The sequence below is a fragment of the Martes martes genome (assembly GCF_963455335.1).
Source record: "Martes martes genome assembly, chromosome: 3".
NCBI lineage: Eukaryota > Metazoa > Chordata > Mammalia > Carnivora > Mustelidae > Martes > Martes martes.
Genome location: NC_137890.1, coordinates 71,381,366 through 71,403,453, shown reverse-complemented (window position 1 = coordinate 71,403,453; position 22,088 = coordinate 71,381,366). Strand labels below are relative to the sequence as shown.

The following is a 22,088-nucleotide window of genomic DNA, read 5'->3' as shown; positions in this document are numbered from 1 at the left end:
CAGAGGTCCCAGCTATGTGTTGCCAAATCTCCTGGCCCATGGAAGCTGTGTGATAATAACTGTGTTGTTTGTATGGTGTTTCCACTCAGTGTAATATATTGCTCAGTAATAAAAGTAATGAACTACTAATACATGCAGCAATGCTAAGTGAAGGAAGCCAGGCTCAAAACATTCATAATGTATGATTCCACTGATAAGAAATTTCTAGAAAAGGCAATACTGTAGAGAAAAAGCAAATCAGTGGTCTCCTGGAGCTGCCACTGGGGTAGGGATTGGCTGAAAATGCATGGCAGGGAGTTCTGGGGGAATGACCGTAGTCTTCTAAAACTGGATCAGTATGGAAATCTACTAAAAGTTTTCAAACTACCATGCCTGTGTGTGAATTGTATGTAAATTGTATGTCAATACAGCTATAAAAATTATATTTGTCTAAGCAAATACAAATTTAATCTCTGTTTTTTGCACTGTTCAGCGTGGTCTAATATTTACAGATTAAGTTTTAATTTCACCCAATGTATGTCCTTCCATGCATTTTACGCCATCTCCTCCTGCGCACAGCTTCCCATCATGCTCTGTGTCTGTTCCGAAGGTCTTCTCCCTCCACCCAACCCTGACTGTTCACCACTTCCTTTTGGCATTTTGGGCACAGAAATGTGATTATCAGAGTCCGTCTAGACTTCCTGGTGTTACAGATGCCTCTGTGGACACATTCCACTTCTCTAGGCTTGTCTTGTTCTTTTCCAAAACCGCCTTTGCCAGAAATGATTAGCACATTCTAATACTTAGTAAACCAGCTCTTCACTCATGTGCTAACATGCAACCGCAGTCGCTTCTGGAATCCGCATTAATAGAGGCAAAGATACCATGGATTTCTTTTTTTCCTGTGAGATGCATTTGTGTCTCCGAGAGTTCATTTTTAAATGTGAAAAACGGGCCAAGATTTGTTTCCACGATTTTTCTTTCTTTCTTCTGGGAGCCTTGTAGAATTGTCTGAGAACAAAATTGAGAGTTTGTTTTCCCTGGGGTTTCGTCCAGGCCAGTAAACTCCCAGGGGGCCTTGCAAGCAGATATCACGTTTGCATCTCCTCAGCTGATACTCGGAAGTTGCTCAAGTCTGTTAGACATTATTCTAGTGTGTATTGTTGGTCTTTGGTTCACTTTCTTCCTTTTTAAAATTGCCTTCTCAGATTTTTAACTCCACGAGCACTTAGAATCTTTAAAGGACAATGCATGGTTAGTATGGAAATTCTCTGCCCAACCCACGCCGTCATTTTGAACTTCCATGCAGAGGTATCAACACTCATTGGAGCAGGATATTTGTGCCTTCTCAGGATAAAGTCCCCCAAGGAGGTCAGGGCAGCTGAGGCACCATTGGTGGACCAGGCTTGTGGCCACGGAATGAGGACCAGTTGCAGGCATCCTGCTTGAACTAGGAGCTGGGCTGGTCACCTGCTCTTGTCCCCAGTGCAATAGGTGTTAGACCTGTTGCCCTAAGAAACTTATAAATTCTGTGAGCTCCGGTTTCCTCATCTATAAACTGAAGATCAATCAGGATACTCTGATCACCTTGCAAGGTTGTTTCAAGGGCTGAATGAGATGAAATTTAATGAAGGTATTTTATAAACCACTTAAGAGGGTTTATGTAAGTATTCACTGCAAGCATTTAAGCAGACTGTAATAAAATATTAGCCTAGAGAAGACTTGTTTTCAAAATGTTTCCTATCTAGAATTAATAAAGCCAAGACTGTTTTAGTATTGATAAGTCAGTGAGTTACTAGAGAACACAGATGGGCTATATAAATCTGTAAACAAGATAAGCATCGAGAGAAAGGTGGATGCTTTGTTTAGAGAGAAAAAAATAGGGGCACCTGGGTGGCTCAGTGGGTTAAAGCCTCTGCCTTCGGCTCAGGTCATGGTCCCACGGTCCTGGGATCGAGCCCCACATCGGGCTCTCTGCTCAGCAGCGAGCCTGCTTCCTCTTCTCTCTCTGCCTGCCTCTGCCTACCTGTGATCTCTGTCTGTCGAATTAAATAAAATCTTTAAAAAAAAAAAAATAGTGTCTGGTTTCTCTTTCCTTCCGTACTCTGAAGGTTACTTCAATCTCAGCCATCCTAGGCTGTGTCTAATTCTGCTTAAACTTCATTTTGTAAGTTCTAGAGAATCCTGAAGTGATGACGATGCAAAAACTTTTTAGGCCCTCTTGCAAACTGCTTCTGGTTACTCAGTGTTTCCCTTGCCATTTCTGGAATCAGACTAGGTATCTGGGGGGAAGTGAGTGCTGAGTTACTTCATCCTTCTCCTGGATTCCTGGTGAGCTCTGCATTTTCCTGCTCGGAGAGACATACACCTAATTACACGTCAGGGCAGTGGATAGGCAAGGGGAGCCCATGGGAACTCTTCACCCCTCCCCTCCCCCAGACACACACACACACACACACATTCCAGGTACGGCCAGTTTCTTTAGAGAGGCCTGAGAAATAGCAATTTTTCTGCCTTTTGCAGAAGTTATAATAGTCACTTAAATGACTGACCAAGGAAGGCTTTTTGTATCTATTACCGTGGTTGAGAAATCTCCCAGAGGTATGACTACGGAACACAGAAGCAAAAAGTGGTACATTTGGGATATTAAAGTAATTGGAGATACAAAAGCAAAGAGCCTTGCATCAGAGAGAGGGTAGTGGAAAAGATCTTCTTTTTTGCTTTTACATTCTCATAAGCAATATCAAATATTGGCGAAAAGCAGTTACTTCATAAATTCAGATAATGCTGTGCTGAAGCAAAATTGTTTTCAGCAAATAAAGGAACGTGATTCTCTTTTCTTCTTCCCGCAGGCTCGGCCCGTGGATTATCCCAGGGACTATCTTTCTCACCAAGTTCCCATATCCTTTCACAAACACTGGAACATCGATCCAGTAAAGGTGTATTTCACATGGTTGGCGCCCAGGGAGGAAGACAAAGCCAGGCAAGAGACACAGAAAGCCTTGAAGGAAGAGTTGTAAAACGGGCCGGCCTGGGAGTGCAGTTTGCGTCAGAGACAGAAGTGGAGACAGGCATCCTCCTGCAGAGCTGTGACCATGCTGCTTCCACGGGCCATGGGCACGGGAAGCCTTCTGACTTTAGGTGGAAATTACGTATACAGTATTTTTGAGGGGGGAGGAAGCAGAGTCATAGGGAAAACAGATGTTTTTTTCTGGGAAAAAAATCATTTGCTTTTGCATTATACAGTTACTGTAATATACAATGATTACTGTGTATTTTCCAAGCTGTGATACAGCAGCTTTATTACTGTCACAGAAAAATAAATGGTACCAGAAGTCTCCTTCCTGTTTTCTCTCTTCATTGTAAAGGGTCAGATGGGCTTGAGACTGGGAAGACATGACTGTGTTTATATATATGCTCTAGACATATATTTTCTCTGTGTACTCTATACACACACACGCTTTATGTAGAAGAGGTAACATCGGTTGACATGGATATTCTCATGGAGTGAACTTTTTAACCGTATTATTGATGATGCAAATTTTCTGGTTATTCAGCAGGAATAATGCTGTATTAAATATCATTCATAAAACATAAAAGTCGAGATATTAAGTCTCCCGCAGTCTATCATCAGGGTTGTTATGTTTTATTTATTTTTCTGTTTGTGCCTCATAAAAAGAGAATAAGAAGTCTTTTGCTCGAGCTTTCTCTTTCTTTAGAGGTTCATCTGTGTTTCTGTTTCTCCCTGAAGCCCTATCTTTATGACCTACTTGTAACACAAAAGTATACTGGATGCTGCCAGAAAATAGTGTTCTTGATATTTAAAAACAGTGTTGTCGTGGTTTATTTAAGTCAGTGAGCTCTGTGTAAGTCTCAGGAAGTGAATTAAATTCATTTGTACCTGATGTTTTACTCTTATTTTTCTTTGAATATTACTTAGTGACTCTCTCCTGGCTCATAATAGACCCTCCGGTGTACCATGAAACCCTACTGAAAGGACAGTGGGGGGGGGGGCAACTTCCCTGGGTTCTTACAGAATGAGATTTGAACATAGTATTTTGAAACAGCTCTAACTTTCAAATCGTATCTTTAATACACAGTAATTTAACACATTTGTTATTAATTTGTGAAAAGGACTATTAATTATATAGTTCAGTTTTTCTAAGGGTGTTTGCATAAGATTTGATTTTCATATGTCTTAAACTAATTTGGTCTAGTAAAATACTTTCCATTTTTTTAAAAATAAAAATTGCTGTTCACTAACTTTGCTTGTAAGGCTTTTATAGACAAGAGCTGGGTTTTAAAGCCATACCACCAAAAGTACCCATGTGTGTTTTTTAACAGTACATTTTCTTGTAGCTTAGATTGTTCTTATTTCCAAAATGATGCAATCGTATTTTAACTGTGGTGCCAGATTAGCAAATACCAGGACTGGTGTGTTTTCAGTGGTCACTGAATGCGCTGGATTCTTTTTTGTGAAGGTGGATTCTGTGGCCTGTCCAAGGAACGGATCAGAGGTGATCAACTGGATGAGAAGCACCCTAAAGATTTCTGGATCCTGTCAAACTGTTGGTGATGACATCAGCATCGTTGCCATAGCTGGGATCGTTGTCATAGCTACCACTGCGGACACCTTCATGTCATCAGGGAGAGTACCCCTGGAGGGCCCGGCTGCCTAACCCAGTGGAGAAGAGGCTTGGGCTCTTCCTACTCCTGCCTCCCAACTGTCACACTCAGAATACAGCACATTCATTCAACAGGAGTGAAACGGCATCTCTACGTGGTGACCCACATCAAGCTTTCTTAGGATCAGTGCCTTCTACTGAGACCGGAGCACTTCCTCTGGTACTTGTGGGTGTTTTGTTAATTACATTTACTTTTTGGAACTATGTGAGCCTAACCACGAATAAAAGGTCTTTGCCTAAGTTACTCATCTCTCCAATGTGTTCATTGAGTCCAACCTAGAGTGGGAAGGGCAAGGAGAAAAAGAATGAATAAAGTCAGGGGGGAAGTTTGTGGCTCCGTGAACAGTTTTCAGGGAGAAAAAGTAGTAATATATCCTTTTAAGAGAAAACCATCAGACACTGAAGATATATTTATACAAAGTCTGTGAAACCATTATCTAATTATATAACAAGTGGAGATGTTATTTTGGAATGGATTCCCATGCAGTTCCTATCTTAAGAAACACGTTTTGAATCTGAACTTCCCAGGACAGATAGTGTCCTATTCACATTTCTTTTGCTTTTTTAATAGGAACTTACTTGTTTACTTATTTTTTTGTCACATTTTTGTCCTAGAGATGTCAACATCAAGGAATAACTGGAATGCTTTTTTTTTTTTTTTAGATTTTATTTATTTATTTGACAGAGATCACAAGCAGGCAGAGAGGCAGGCAGAGGGACAGAGAGGAGGAAGCAGGCTCCCTGTCAAGCAGAGAGCCCCATGCGGGACTTGATCCTGATCCCAAGACCCTGAGATCAGGACCTGAGCCGAAGGCAGAGGCTTAATCCACTGAGCCACCCAGGCGTCCCACTATTTTTGCTTTTAAGTCACTTCTGATATAACTAAAGCCAAGTTGTCTGACTATGTAGGATTTTTACATCTTACAGCTAAATCAGAAATCTAGACACAAACACAGCCTTTATGGAATGTTCGGGAACATAAAACAATAGCACAAAGTGATGAGAAGCTCAAGTATGTAAGTGTCAGTGTTCTCTGAATTTCCAGATTATTGAATACCTTTAGTGCTTCCACACCCATATTCATTAAAAATTGTTTGTGTTTTCCTTCAAAAATTGAGAATAGAAGAATGTTAGAAGAATTTTAAGAATGTTTCTATTGTTTTTCGTTCATAATCAGATATGTAACTTCAGGGCTCCTGGGTCAGTCAGTTAAACGTCTGCCTTCAGCTCAAATCATGATCCCAGGGTCTTGGGATCAAGCCCCATGTTGGGCTCTCTGCTCAGTGGGGAGCCTGTTCCTCCCTCTGCCTTTCCCACTGCCCCCGCTCATGCTCTTTCTCTCTCTCTCTCAGATAAATAAATCTTTAAAAAAATCAGAGATATAATTTCTGTGAACTAAAATGAATCAACTAATAGATCATTCGGCAGCTGTTAATTAAACAACTACTATGTGCCAGACGTTCCAGGATGTCCCTTATCTGTCCTTGTCATCACTCTACCCCTGGCATTTTTGAATGCCTGGCACATAGTAGGTGCTACTGTTTTATGTTCCCAAGAATTCTATAAACATGTCACCTGAAAAATGGGTTTTCCTCCTATCTGTAGGAAGTGAAGCTTTTGTATCTCATGTTGTCTTCTAGTGCATGTTTTCCCTTAAGAGGCACTTACATTCCTTGTGGGAGCAGGGCTAGGTGCAAGGAGAAGGAATGTAAAGCAGTGAACAAATGAAGGAACAAGATGATTTCTAATAATGATAAATCTTGTCAAAAAATTTTAAGATGGAAGATTGTAGGGAATGTCCACATGTGATGAGAACAATTACATAGAAAGCAAGGTTGGTACAATGACTACGTGGGCAGTCCTGGTGAAACAGGATGGAAACCAGAACTCAGTGGAGGGATCCACTTTGATAGGAGGCTTCACTGTCAAATGGGAATAAAGTGTAGACACAGAGTTTTAGATTTGCTGACGTGAAAATGGGAGTGTTTGATCACTTCTATTGTGAGATAGTAACCTGCTGAGAGTATTTGACATTTTACATACATTTGTTCTTTTTTTTCTTTTTAAAGTTTTTATTTATTTATTTGACAGACAGAGAGAGACAGTGAGAAGGGGAATACAAACAGGGGGAGTGGCAGAGGGAAAAGCAGACTCCCCGCTGATCAGGGAGCCTGAGGAGGAGCTCGATCCCAGGACTCTGGGATCATGACCTGAGCCAGAGGGAGACACTTAACTGGCTTAGCCACCCAGGCACAGCTTATTTAATCTTCACAAAAACTCTTTAAAGTAAGTATTCTAAGCACTAAAGTAAGTGTTATGTTTTCCCCAACTTGTGCTAGGGACAACTGAGGCACAGAGAGATTAAGTAACCAGCTCAAAGTCACACAGCTGGTAAGTGGCACAACTGGGTTTCCAGCCAAGACCTTTTGGCTCCAGAGTCTATTCACTGAATACCTGTGCTCGTTTGCCTTTGCCAAGCAGAGCAAGGAACACCAGCATGGATAAAGATGACCAAGAATCCAGGAGTGAATCATAAATAACCCTACATCAGAGAGATTAAAGCCAAATATGATTAAATATCAGATAAATTATAGAAGCAACATGTGTTGGGAGGTTTAAAAAAATGAAGAAACTGACTACTTGAGATTGAATTTTAAATTTCTGTACGAGTACTTGGAACAACAATACACGTAGTAAGGGTGAAAGTTCTCAGGCACTGGGACTCAGCAGTTCTACTCTGAGGCACAGACCCTAGTAAAAGTCTTACACCAATGCACCAAGAAGCTTGCACAACAATGTTCATAGCAGCAAACACAGTTCAGGAGAGCCAAAAGCTGGAACTAATCTACGTGTCCATTGCTGGAAGAATTGATAAGTTGTTGTACGTCTTTATACTATCATGTTATGCAGCAGTTAATATGAATGTACTCCTACCACATGAGACAAATCCATGTTAAGCAAATAAAAAAAGTCACAGAACAAAACTTACAGTAGGATTTCCTGTGAATCATTTAAAACCATGCAAAATGAAAAAGTAAATACAGAGATACACATATACCTCCCCCAAAAAAAAGAAAGAAGAAGAAGAAGAAAAAGAAGAAGAAGAAGAAGAAGAAGAAGAAGAAGAAGAAGAAGAAGGAGAAGGAGAAGGAGAAGGAGAAGGAGAAGGAGAAGGAGAAGGAGAAGGAGAAGAAGAAGAAGAAGAAGAAGAAGAAGGAGAAGGAGAAGGAGAAGGAGAAGGAGAAGGAGAAGGAGAAGGAGAAGGAGAAGAAGAAGAAGAAGAAGAAGAAGAAGAAGAAGAAGGAGAAGAAGAAGAAGAAGAAGGAGAAGAAGGAGAAGAAGGAGAAGGAGAGGAGAATGATAAATACAGAATACAAGAGAGTAATTACCTCTGGGGGAAAGCAAGGAAGATATGCTCTCAGACATTTGGAGTACTCAAAGGTAACTTGAATTTCTATTTCTTTTTTTTTTTTAACTATATTTTTTTCAAAGATTTATTTATTTATTTATTTATGTGACAGACAGAGATCACAAGTAGGCAGAGAGGCAGGCAGAGAGAGAGAGAGGAGGAGGAAGCAGGCTTCCCCCCGAGCAGAGAGCCCGATGCAGGGCTCGATCCCAGGACCCTGGGATCATGACCTGAGCTGAAGGCAGAGGCTTTAACCCACTGAGCCAACCAGGCACCCCTTGAATTTCTATTTCTTAAACAGGTTTGTGGGTACATAGGTGTTTATTTCATAAGTAGTCTTTATGCCTGATACATATATTATACTCTTTTCAACATTTAATTTTGATGTAATTAATATCTAACCTGATTTAATTAAAAAAACCCGAGTGTCTTGTTGACCACTTAATGTGTGAGTATTAATTTCCTGTGGCAGCTGCAACAATTTATCACAAACTAGGTGGTTTAACAAAAGCAAAAATTATCTTCTGTCCTGCCTGTGGAATTTTGGGAGTCTAGCAGCCTTTTTTCATTTCGTCCTGGTTCTGTCCCTTTGGATCAAACGGGTATCATTTCTGCATGTGTTAAAATCTCAAAAACCCTGTGTGTCTTCTATGTATGTCAAAGGGATTCATGCTGTTGGACATGGTGCTCCTCTACGGATCCTTCCTGATGATCTCATGTCTACCCCTGGTTTCTGCTCCGATGACTGAGGGGATCCACGAGTCATACACTTAACATCTTCACGGCACCCTTCGTGCCAGGGAATACTCTGACCTTCCCATCTCCCCATGGCACTAGCCAAAGACCGTTCCTGCTATGCCCTTGATTTTCTCTTCATAGCATTCTTTCCTCAGCCTCAATCTCCTAATTTAGGCATCCTTTACAGTCTGGATTGGCTAAAAATCTCCTAAACCGTCAAGTTTAGTTCCTTTCTGCTTAGCAGTTTCTCTATTTCCCTCTTTTCTTTCAAATGTGATTACAGGCTACAAGAAGAAACCAGTGCACATTCAATACTCTGCTTGGAAATCTCAGCAAAATGCCCAAGTCCATTGCTTAGCAATGTTAAGTAGTTAGTTCTACTTTCCAGTGTAACTAACTGTAAGACATAATTCAGCTAGACTTTCTGCTATTACAGACCGAAGGTTCTCTTTCTTCCACTTCCCAAAAATATTTTCCTCATTTCCTTCTGAGTCCTCAGCAACAGGGCCTCTAAAGCTCAATTTCTACCAACATTCTATTTATAATAATATATATGTTCTCTAACACAACATAGGTTTTCTTCCCCATGCTCCTTACTTCCTGTGACTATTCTCTGGCAGCACATTTAACATCCATTTCTACCAACAGTCTATTTAGAGCAATGTAGGCTTTTTCATTCTGCACATCAAAATTCCTAGAGTTTCTTCCCAGTACCCATGCCAAAGCCACTCCCACATTTCTTAGCTATGTATTAGAGCAGCATCTCACATCCCAGGGCTGAAATTTGTCCTTGCGGTTGCTATAATAAATTACCACGGACTTAGAGGCTTAGAACAACTGAAATTTAGACACTTACAGTTCTGGAGTCCAGAGAGCTGAAATCAATATCACTGGATGAAAATCAGGGGCTGGCAGGGCAACCCTTCCTTCAGAGGGGAGAAATCCATTCCCGGCCTCTTCCAGCTTTTGGTGGCCACTGTATTTCTCAGTTTGTGGCACGTGGCTCCAGTTTCTGCCTCTGTGGTCTCACTGACTTCTCTTCTCTTCTGTCTGTATGTCAAATTTCCACGTCTCTACCTCCCTTGCATAAGGATACATGTGATTGCATTTACGGCCCAACTAGATAATCCAGGATAATCTCCCCATCTCTAATCAGACCTGCAAAATCCCTTTCTTGCCATGTCAGGTAACACATACAGGTTCTAGGAATTAGGACATGGATATCTTTTTTTTTTTTTTTTTTTAACATTTTAGAACCTCATCTTTATCTTTTTTTTTTTTTTAATTTTAATAAACATATAATGTATTTTTATCCCCAGGGGTACAGGTCTGTGAATCGTCTGGTTTACACATTTCACAGCACTCATCATAGCCCATACCCTCCCCAATGTCCATTTCCCCACCACCCTCTCCCGTCCCCCTTCCCCCCCGCAACCCTCAGTCTGTTTCTTGAGATTGAGTCTTTTATGGTTTGTCTCCCTCCCAATCCCATCTTTTCATTTTTTCTTTTCCTACCTCCCCCCAAACCCCCCCACCTTGCATCTCCACTTCCTCATATCAAAGAGATCATATGATAGTTATATTTCTCCGATTGACTTATTTCGCTAAGCATGATACCCTCTAGTTCCATCCACGTCGTCGCAAATGGCAAGATTTCATGTCTTTTGATGGCTGCATAGTATTCCATTGTGTATATATACCACTTCTTCTTTATCCATTCATCTGTTGATGGACATCTAGGCGCTTTCCACAGTTTGGCTATTGTGGACATTGCTGCTATAAACATTCGGGTGCACGTGCCCCTTCGGAGCACCACGTTTGTATCTTTAGGATATATACCCAGGAGTGCAATTGCTGGGTCGTAGGGTAGCTCTATTTTCAGTTTTTTGAGGAACCTCCACACTGTTTTCCAGAGTGGTTGCACCAGCTTGCATTCCCACCAACAGTGTAGGAGGGTTCCCCTCTCTCCGCATCCTCGCCAGCATCTGTCATTTCTTGACTTGTTAATTTTAGCCATTCTGACTGGTGTGAGGTGGTATCTCATTGTGGTTTTGATTTGTATTTCCCTGATGCCGAGTGATGTGGAGCATTTTTTCATGTGTCTGTTGGCCATCTGGATGTCTTCCTTGCAGAAATGTCTGTTCATGTCCTCTGCCCATTTCTTGACTGGATTATTTGTTCTTTGGGTATTGAGTTTGATAAGCTCTTTATAGATTCTGGATACGAGCCCTTTATCTGATATGTCGTTTGCAAATATCTTCTCCCATTCTGTCAGTTGTCTTTTGGTTTTGTTAACTGTTTCCTTTGCTGTGCAAAAGCTTTTGATCTTGATGAAATCCCAATAGTTCATTTTTGCCCTTGCTTCTGTCGCCTTTGGCGATGTTCCTAGGAAGAAGTTGCTGCGGTGGAGGTCAAAGAGGTTGCTGCCTGCATTCTCCTCAAGGATTTTGACAGATTCCTTTCACACATTGAGGTCCTTCATCCACTTTGAGTCTATTTTCGTGTGTGGTGTAAGGAAATAGTCCAATTTCATTTTTCTGCATGTGGCTGTCCAATTTTCCCAGCACCATTTGTTGAAGAGGCTGTCTTTTTTCCATTGGATATTCTTTCCTGCTTTGTCGAAGATTAGTTGACCATAGAGTTGAGGGTCTATTTCTGGGCTCTCTATTCTGTTCCATTGGTCTATATGTCTGTTTTTGTGCCAGTACCATACTGTCTTGATGATGACAGCTTTGTAATAGAGCTTGAAGTCTGGAATTGTGATACCCCCGACTTTGGCTTTCTTTTTCAATATTCCTTTGGCTATTCGAGGTCTTTTCTGGTTCCATATAAATTTTAGGATTATTTGTTCTATTTCTTTAAAAAAAATAGATGGGATTTTGATAGGGATTGCATTAAATGTGTAGATTGCTTTAGGTAAAATAGACATTTTCACAATATTTGTTCTTCCAATCCATGAGCATGGAATATTTTTCCATTTCTTTGTGTCTTCCTCAATTTCTTTCATGAGTACTTTATAGTTTTCTGAGTATAGATTCTTTGCCTCTTTGGTTAGATTTATTCCTAGGTATCTTATGGTTTTGGGTACGATGGTAAATGGGACTGACTCCTCAATTTCTCTTTCTTCTGTCTTGTTGTTAGTGTAAAGAAATGCGACTGATTTCTGTGCATTGACTTTATATCCCGACACTTTACTGAATTCCTGTATAAGTTCTAGCAGTTTTGGAGTGGAGCCTTTTGGGTTTTCCACATATAGTATCATATCATCTGCAAAGAGTGATAGTTTGACTTCTTCTTTGCCGATTTGGATGCCTTTAATTTCTTTTTGTTGTCTGATTGCTGAGGCTAGGACTTCTAGTACTATATTGAACAGCAGTGGTGATAACGGACATCCCTGCCGTGTTCCTGACCTTAGCGGAAAAGCTTTCAGTTTTTCTCCATTGAGAATGATATTTGCGGTGGGTTTTTCATAGATGGCTTTGATGATGTTGAGGTATGTGCCTTCTATCCCTACACTTTGAAGAGTTTTAATCAGGAAGGGATGCTGCACTTTGTCAAACGCTTTTTCAGCATCTATTGAGAGTATCATATGGTTCTTACTCTTTCTTTTATTAATGTATTGTATCACATTGATGGATTTGCGGATGTTGAACCAACCTTGCAGCCCTGGAATAAATCCCACTTGGTCGTGGTGAATAATCCTTTTAATGTACTGTTGGATCCTATTGGCCAGTATTTTGGTGAGAATTTTCGCATCTGTGTTCATCAAGGATATTGGTCTGTAATTCTCTTTTTTGGTGGGATCCTTGTCTGGTTTTGGGATCAAGGTGATGCTGGCCTCATAGAATGAGTTTGGAAGTTTTCCTTCCATTTCTATTTTTTGGAACAGTTTCAGGAGAATAGGAATTAATTCTTCTTTAAATGTTTGGTAGAATTCCCCTGGGAAGCCGTCTGGTCCTGGACTTTTGTTTGTTTGGAGATTTTTGATGACTGTTTCAATCTCCTTACTGGTTATGGGTCTGTTCAGGTTATCTATTTCTTCCTGGTTCAGTTGTGGTAGTTTATACATCTCTAGAAATGTATCCATTTCTTCCAGGTTGTCAAATTTGTTGCCATAGAGTTGCTCGTAGTATGTTCTTATAATTGTTTGTATTTCTTTGGTGTTGGTTGTGATCTCTCCTCTTTCATTCATGATTTTATTTATTTGCGTCCTTTCTCTTTTCTTTTTGATAAGTCTGGCCAGGGGCTTATCAATCTTATTAATTCTTTCAAAGAACCAGCTCCTAGTTTTGTTGATTTGTTCTATTGTTTTTTTAGTTTCTATTTCATTGATTTCTGCTCTGATCTTTATGATTTCTCTTCTCCTGCTGGGTTTGGGCTTTCTTTGTTGTTCTCTCTCCAGCTCCTTTAGGTGTAGGGTTAGGTTGTGTATTTGAGACCTTTCTTGTTTCTTGAGAAAGGCTTGCACTGCTATATATTTTCCTCTCAGGACTGCCTTTGTTGTGTCCCACAGATTTTGAACTGTTGTGTTTTCATTATCATTTGTTTCCATGAATTTTTTCAATTCTTCTTTAATTTCCTGGTTGACCCATTCATTTTTTAGAAGGATGCTGTTTAGTCTCCATGTATTTGCGTTCTTTCCAAATTTCCTCTTGTGATTGAGTTCGAGCTTCAGAGCATTGTGGTCTGAAAATATGCAGGGAATGATCTCGATCTTTTGGTACTGATTGAGACCTGATTTATGACCCAGGATGTGGTCTATTCTGGAGAATGTTCCATGTGCACTAGAGAAGAATGTATATTCTGTTGCTTTGGGATGGAATGTTCTGAATATATCTGTGATGTCCATCTGGTCCAGTGTGTCATTTAAGGCCTTTATTTCCTTGTTGATCTTTTGCTTAGATGATCTGTCCATTTCAGTGAGGGGAGTGTTAAAGTCCCCTGCTATTACTGTATTACTGTCGATGTATTTCTTTGATTTTGTTATTAATTGGTTTATATAGTTGGCTGCTCCCATGTTAGGGGCATAGATATTTAAGATTGTTAGATCTTCTTGTTGGACAGACCCTTTGAGTATGATATAGTGTCCTTCCTCATCTCTTATTATAGTCTTTGGCTTAAAATCTAATTGATCTGATATAAGGATTGCCACCCCAGCTTTCTTCTGATGTCCATTAGCATGGTACATTGTTTTCCACCCCCTCACTTTAAATCTGGAGGTGTCTTCGGGTCTAAAATGAGTTTCTTGTAGGCAGCATATGGATGGGTTTTGTTTTTTTATCCATTCTGATACCCTGTGTCTTTTGATTGGGGCATTTAGCCCATTAACATTCAGGGTAACTATTGAGAGATATGAATTGAGTGCCATTGTATTGCCTGTAAGATGATTGTTACTGTATATTGTTTCTGTTTCTTTCTGATCTACTCCTTTTAGGGTCTCTCTTTGCTTAGAGGACCCCTTTCAATATTTCCTGTAGAGCTGGTTTGGTGTTTGCAAATTCTTTCAGCTTTTGTTTGTCCTGGAAGCTCTTTATCTCTCCTTCTATTTTCAATGATAGCCTAGCCGGATATAGTATTCTTGGCTGCATGTTTTTCTCGTTTAGTGCTCTGAATATATCATGCCAGTTCTTTCTGGCCTGCCAGGTCTCTGTGGATAGGTCCGCTGCCAATCTAATGTTTTTACCCTTGTATGTTACAGACTTCTTTTCCCGGGCTGCTTTCAGGATTTTCTCTTTGTCGCTAAGACTTGTAAATTTTACTATCAGGTGACGAGGTGTGGACCTATTTTTATTGATTTTGAGGGGCGTTCTTAGCATCTCCTGGATTTTGATGTTTGTTCCCTTTGCCATATTAGGGAAATTCTCTCCAATAATTGTCTCCAATATACCTTCTGCTCCCCTCTCTCTTTCTTCTTCTTCTGGAATCCCAATTATTCTAATGTTGTGTCGTCTTATGGTGTCACTTATCTCTCGAATCCTCTCCTCATGTTCCAGTAGTTGTTTGTCTCTCTTTTCCTCAGCTTCTTTATTCTCTGTCATTTGGTCTTCTATGTCACTAATTCTTTCTTCTGCCTCATTTATCCTGGCAGTGAGAGCTTCCATTTTTGATTGCACCTCATGAATAGCTTTTTTGATTTCAACTTGGTTAGATTTTAGTTCTTTTATTTCTCCAGAAAGGGCTTTTATCTCTCCGGAGAGGGTTTCTCTAATATCTTCTATGCCTTTTTCGAGCCCGGCTAGAACCTTGAGAATTGTCATTCTGAACTCTAGATCTGTCATGCTACCTATGTCTGTATTGATTAGGTCTCCAGCCTTCGGTACGGCCTCTTGTTCTTTTTTTTGAGGTGAGTTTTTCCGCCTTGTCATTTTGTCCAGGTAGGATTTGCTTTCTCCTGCTGTGGAATTCCGCTGTTCTTGGTGACTGAAGTTGGTTTTGGATGGTTTCTTGTTGATCTTCTGGGGGAGGGGCCTGTTGTAGTGATTCTCAAGTGTCTTTGCCGCAGGCGGAATTGCACCGCCCTTGCCAGGGGCCGGGCTAAGTAATCCGCTCGGGTTCGCTTTCGGGAGCTTTTGTTCCCTGAGCGCTTTCCGTAGAGTTCCGGAGGACGGGAATGAAGATGGCGGCCTCCCAATCTCTCGGCCCGGAGGAGCCGAGAGCTTGGGGTTCCGCTCCTCAGTGCGCTCTCAGAGCAAAGCGCCCAATAGCCCCGCCTCCCTGGCTTGCGGTCGCGCCTCGAGGAAAGCAGTCAATTGTTGGAGCTGGAGAAAAGCGCCGGGTCGCTTTTGTCTCCGCGGCCTGCGGCTGCGCTCCGAGCCCACCCAGCCTGCGACCGGCACAAGGTAACCCCGGGCTTAGAGCTCACTCCTCGGCTTTGTCGCTATAGCCGGCTTCCCCGCTCTAATACCTGCGAGCTCTGCGGCACTCAGACACCCCCAGTCCTTCTGTGACCCCGCGGGTCCTGGGGTTATGCTGACCCCGCCTGGGTTTCCCCCCAGTTTAGCCTCTGGAGCGATGTCTCCCAGTGGAGCCGACTTTTAAAAGTCCCGGTTTTTTGCTCCGTCGCTCCGCCGCTTGCCTGGTGCCGGCCCCTCCCCCCGGGGTCTATCTTCCCGTCGCTTTGGATTCACTTCTCCGCAGGTCCTACCTTTCAGAAAGTGATCGATTTTCTGTTTCTGGGATTGTTGCTCTTCTTCTCTTCGATTTCCCGTTGGATTTATAGGTGTTCACAATGGTTAGATAAGCTATCTAGCTGATCTCCTGCTACCTGATGTCGTCTCAGCCTGCTACTTCTCCGCCATCTTGACTCCTCCAGGACATGGATATCTTTTTGAGGGACAGCAGCATTCAGCCCGAGGCAGTGTGCTGCCATTCATTGATAAGCTCTTTTCAGACATAAGCAAGCAAGTGGGCGAACTGGGGGAGTGTAAGGATGACATGCCCACTCATTCATTCATTCCACAAATACACTGAGCAACTATATTGTGCCAGGCATTGTTGCTACTTATCAGAAGGCACTGGGTTCTCAATGGTGCCACTTAGATCATCTCGCATCAGGAAACACACATACATACACACACTCATACCAGTCTACTGGACCTTTTCAGACATTCCTATACCTAGAATTTCTTTTCACTATTTTTACCTTCCTGTTTTATTCCTCCTTTGACTTTCTTCTGATTCCACATCTGGAACTGGGAGTTATTCTGCTCCTTTATGTTTAGGTAGAATAAGCATGAGATTGAAAGGTCCTAGCTCTATTCACTATGCAATCTTGGGTGCTTCACTGGGTGTCTCTGGGCTTCAGCTCTGTAATGAAACGAAGAGGTTTGAACTTGAAAATGTTATGATACTACTGTCTAAATATAGGGCCCATATTACTAAATATTCCATTACTAAATATTCCCAGTGGGTGCTATTTCCACATTTTTATACTCCATTATGAAAAGAACTTAATTTTAAGACCTCAAGGCTTTCTAATTAAAATGAATTATCTGCTCTAGCAATCTGGAAAATTGTGTCATATTGAATCTAATCAATTTGAAATATGCTTGGCTTTCATTCATGGATTCAGAATACAGAATTACAGGATAACTGTAATAAGATCCTTTTAAGGTAACATCTTTTTTCTGGATATGAAAATTAACTTTGGCTCACTCAAAAAATATGTATTATGTTTCTATTATGTTACAGATACTGGACATGCAATGGTGAGCCAAGGCAAACAAATTTTCTGTCCTTGTAGACTTCATGATCAGGCCACAGATTACTACGACTACTACTAAAACAATATTCATAAGCTTTAGTAAATGCTGAGAGGGAGTTGGTCTTTGATTTGAGATATAAAAATAAAAAAAAAAAGTTAACCAGGTGAAGGGATCAAAGGAGAGCATTTTAGGAAGAAGAAACTGCATATGCAAGGGCCCTGTGGTAGAGGCATTATGGCTTCTTCAAAAAACTGGAAAAAGCTGGAATGCTCTAGGATCACAATGGAGAACACTTTGCAACTTGCTTTCTTCATGTAATATATCATGGACATCTTACATACTGTTAAATGTTCTGTAACAAAATCCCCACATAATATTTCACTGCATATTTACACTATAATTTATCTTAAAAACTCTCTATTGGTTATTTTGGTTACCTGCTGTTTTCACACTTTTTTAAAGATTTATTTGTTTGAAAGAGAGAAAATGTGAGCTTGTGAGTGGGCAGGGGTGGGGGTGAGGGGGTAGAGGTAGAGGGTGAGAGAGAATCTCAAGCAAGCTCCCTGCTGAGGTGGGGGCTCTATCCCATGACCCTGAGATCGTGACCTGAGCTGAAACCAAGAGTGGATGCTCAAATGACTGAGCCACCCAGGTGCCCCTGCTGTTTTTACACTTTTGGTTAACTTTTAGAAGAGATTAAATGAAGTAAGAGAAGTCAGATGACTTGGCTAAGATTAGACATTAAGGCGATAATTCTGAGATATGTTGGTCAAAGTGGGTAGGTGGGGTGTGGGACTTTAACTTTTTTTTTAAAGATTATATTTATTTATTAGACAGACAGAGATCACAAGTAGACGGAGAGGCAGGCAGAGAGAGAGGGGGAAGCAGGATCCCTGCTGAGCAGAGAGCTCGATGTGGGGCTCGATCCCTGGACCCTGAGATCATGACCTAAGCCAAAGGCAGAAGCTTAACCCACTGAGCCACCCAGGTGCCCCAGACTTTAACTTTTTAAATGAAAAGTGTTATTTTGAAGAAAGCAAAAGAAAAATAACCATCTCCAGAGCAATTCCTAATTCTTCCTCCCCATCCATCCTTCCCTCCTTTGTCCCTCCATCCTCCTTTCTGTTTCTTTAGTTGTATATACATCTTTTTTTTAAAATTTTTATAAACATATAGTGTATTTTTATCCCCAGGGGTACAGGTCTGTGAATCGCCAGGTTTACACATTTCACAGCATTCATCATAGCACATACCCTCCCCAATGTCCATTTCCCCACCACCCTCTCCCGTCCCCCCTCCCCCCGCTTCCCTCTCCCATCCCCCCTCCCCCCGGCTTTATCCCCCATTTTTTTTAAAGATTTTATTTATTTGACAGAGAGAGAGTAGGCAGAGAGGCCGGCAGAGAGAGAGGAGGAAGCAGGCTCCCCACTGAGCGGAGAGCCCGATGCGGGACTCGATTCCAGGACCCTGAGATCATGACCGGAGCTGAAGGCAGAGGCTTTAACCCACTGAGCCACCCAGGTGCCCCTGTATCCCCCATTTTATAAACAATACTGTGATGACCTAATAGCTAAACTCTGGTACACATTCAAGGGCTCAAGACTACTTCTTCAGGCTAAATTCCTACTTGTGACACCTTTGATACAATGAGATAAACATTTGAATGCATTTTCTAAGTATTATCAAAGAACCCTCTAACAATGTACCAAGCCATACTTCCACCAGCCCCACAGAACTTTTCATATAATATTTTTATTGTTTATGGGAGCCTTGTATTTTTTTGAATGTTTCCTTTTCATTTTGACTCAAATCTACTTATTAGTCTATTACACTGAAGGATTCTCTGATAAACGGACTCCAGCTTACTCATCCCTGGTCCTTTACAGAGCCAGCACAGAGTTTAATAAATACTTGTTGAATAGCATTAAACTGTGGCCAAGATTGGTTAACAGAGGATTCACTATCTTGATTCTTCTGCTCAGAGGGTGCTCTCCTCACTCTGTGCTTTAACTATTTAATTGATGTAAGGTGTTTTGTTTTGTTTTACAGATTTCTGCAATATATGATCTAAAGACTTCCTGATTTTCAGATCCCAAAGGCATTTTGAATCCACTAGAATGTAAAAAGGCAATTTATAAGAGTACTTTCTAAAAGTAAGTAGAGAAGAATTTTTTTATTGTCCTTTGTAACCAAAGGACCTTGTCCCAGCACCTGGTAGGCATGATTCATAGGCAAGGGCCCAGCGGGAAGGTGGGCATGAGAGGATCCTGTTCTCTTCATCTCGGCTGTCACTACCTACTTACTTCAGGCAGGCCAGCTGCTCCCTGTCTTTCATCAACTGTTGAGTTCCTTTCAGGTTTTTAATAACCTGTGGTGTGGTGAGATAAGCAAATAGGGCAGAGGACATGGCTTGTTGTCCACCGGTCACCTTCAAGGTTGCTGCTCACTGTGACAGCTTTGGTCTCCTTTTGTCGGTCGGCCCTGTCCTTTCCCTTTTTGTGACTCTTCAGGGTTGCTGGAGAATTTACATTCAGCTTTTTCCCTTTGGTCTTTACCCACTGTGGATGCTTGGATTACCAGGGGATGGAGTATCTGTTTTAATCTAGAAGGAATTCTGCCTGTAATCTCCTGGCCATATTATTTGCTTGGATTAGATAAAATTTGGACCTTTCATTATTACCATGTATTGTGATATTCCAGCTCAGAGAACATAGCCTGATCCACAATCTGGTCTCAGTAAATATGTTTAAAGAGGGTATAAAATGAGGGACTGAGTCTCTGGGGCTCTTACTTCACATTTCAACTCAGCAAAAAGACAGAGAGCTCTGAGTCCTATTCTGTCAAATTCAAATCCACTTTTGACTCCCCACAGACCAAGAGTCATAAGTCAGGTGGAAGGGGCAAAGCAGCCTCCTGTGGGCTGCAGGTTTGACCCACGAGAGAACATATCCGTCACCACCCAAAACATGCCCATAGGGAGCTCCTTGCTAAGCTGATTTTTCTTCGTGGACTTCCACGTTTCTGAGTATCTTTAATTGCCCATAGATGCCAGGAATCTTCTGCAAGCTTCCACGTCCTGGTGTACAGATCCCTAGACACAGTTTTGGGAGTCTGAGAGTTCCCTAAGATAATTCTGAGTTTTCTTTTAGATATATGATGAAGTAATCTCAGAATTTTGATAACCAACTATCATCTTTGTGTCTTTGATTGTGTTGGCACCAAGCAGTCACCAATGTCAAAATGACAACCATCATCATAATCTCTTACCAACCCTATCAGTAAAACTTTCCCTTTTCAGAAAAGTAACCAATGAAAGTCATTTTTACAAGAACCTATTTACTATATTAAGGATTTTATTTGATGTGAAAACAGTAATTTGGAGCAAATAATGTGCTACTTCATCATTAAGTCAGAAAAGAGAGGAGACAGACCTGGTTCACAGATGGTGCTTTTGTGCATAGCCAAGGCCAAATGATGCCACGGCACTCTAGGGAAAGACACTTTGCATGTGTTTATATAACCTGCATTAAAGGCAAAGTGGAAGCAATAACAACAAACTTTGATTTACTATTTGAAATGGAGTGAATAAGCCATTTATTTACTGTTTTCCTTCCAGAGTCTGAATTTTTTTCATTATCTGCAAGACTGCAAATGAATTTCAGATATTTTCAGGTTCTAATTCCAGCAAAAATTGGATTAGATATCCATTTAAAGTAGATTTCAATAGTGCCCTAATGCTAACCTTGTTTTCAAAAGACCACATAGATGTAACAGTATTACCATATTCTACTATTAACATTGTTTCAGTTACCTAATTCACCTAATTATTGTAAACCAGCAAAGTGTTTGTGGATATACAAATGGGATTGTCAGCAAAATGACCTCAGAGGCTCTGGCCATGTACGCTGGATATTTTCTGTTTACCCCTCAGATCTACTCTCCACCCTTCTTTGTGACATGGGAGGCTCACTGGCTTCTAGTCTGGGTTAGCCAAGGGGAGACACCTGCAGGAGAAAGAAGTGGAAGAGTCTGAACTCTTTTACTTCTGCCTGCCTTCCTGCTGGGCCACCATGGCTTGGGATGCCCCTGCTGGAGATCCTTTCCCATGCAGCTCCTCTGTGTGTGGTCCCAGGAACAGTTCCCTCACCTTATCCCTTCAGGCACAGAGCTGGTAATAGCACCTCACAATTGCTAGTGTTGAGGTCCTACAGCAAGATTTCTTTTGGTTTCCCTAAACCCTACCCACTCCTTTGCTTTTTGAACTCTTCTCATTGACCCAGTTTGAGTGTAGGATCTGAGGCCTGTCAGAGCTCTGACACCCCTGGCAGAGTTGGCAGTGAGTTATCTGGGACCAGGTGCTCCCACCCCTCAGAAAGAGAGGTTTCAGGGGAGGGCAGTCTCCCTCTCTTGGAGCACAACCCCATGATGCTGAAGCATCCACTTGTGTCCCATCCAAGCAAATGTCCCATGTGGGAGGAGAACAGGGAGAGATGTATGGATCTGCCTGTGATTTCCAGCCAGCACCATGGGACAGTCCTTGGTGTCTACCTGAGTCCTTTTGACCAAAGTCTTGAGGTCATTAATAACATTTTGTACAATATACTTATGTGAGCAAGAATCTTAGGCAATAGGCTTATTGAAGTAAAAATGCAGATAGAGTCAAAATAGAGTCAGACCTCAGGTTCCCCTTTTCTAGTATTAAACTTGTTGGCACCTAGATCATGGACATCCGGCCTCCAGAACTGTGAGAAAAAAAAAAAAAATGTTGTCTTAGCCACCAAGTCTGTGGTATTTTGTTGTGGTAACCCACTTAGAGTAATAGAGAAATGTGCAATCAATTTTATGTTTGTATATGCTTAAGTAACATTACAGTGAAAATAATTTAAACTGATGGCCGGAGTCCAAGAGCAATGTTACCTGGGAAAGGGCTTTATGTTTTTCAGATTTAATGAACAGGGTTTTGGAGTGAAAATCTGAGAGTGCTGGAGACAGGATACCTGGATTTTAATGCTGGCTCTATAATTCACAATGTGATGCTGGATAAGCTAACTTCATTATGTCTCATTTTTCTCT

At 41.3% G+C, this 22,088-nt stretch overlaps 1 protein-coding gene across 5 annotated transcripts in view; it reads left to right on the top strand.

Annotated features, from left to right (window-relative positions):
* Positions 1–4,907, top strand: part of B3GLCT (beta 3-glucosyltransferase) — a 115,685-nt gene extending 110,778 nt beyond the window's left edge. For 2 of the 5 annotated variants that reach the window (XM_080799150.1, XM_080799149.1), the window contains one exon: positions 2,832–3,883. In XM_080799150.1, the coding sequence (XP_080655276.1) occupies positions 2,832–2,999 (168 nt within the window). In that variant the 3' untranslated portion in view covers positions 3,000–3,883. Of the gene's footprint in view, positions 1–2,831; positions 3,884–4,460 lie in introns of those variants that run through there. The other 3 variants (XR_013966577.1, XM_080799148.1, XM_080799151.1) reach the window with 3 other exon arrangements.
* Positions 4,908–22,088: the final 17,181 nt, after the last annotated feature.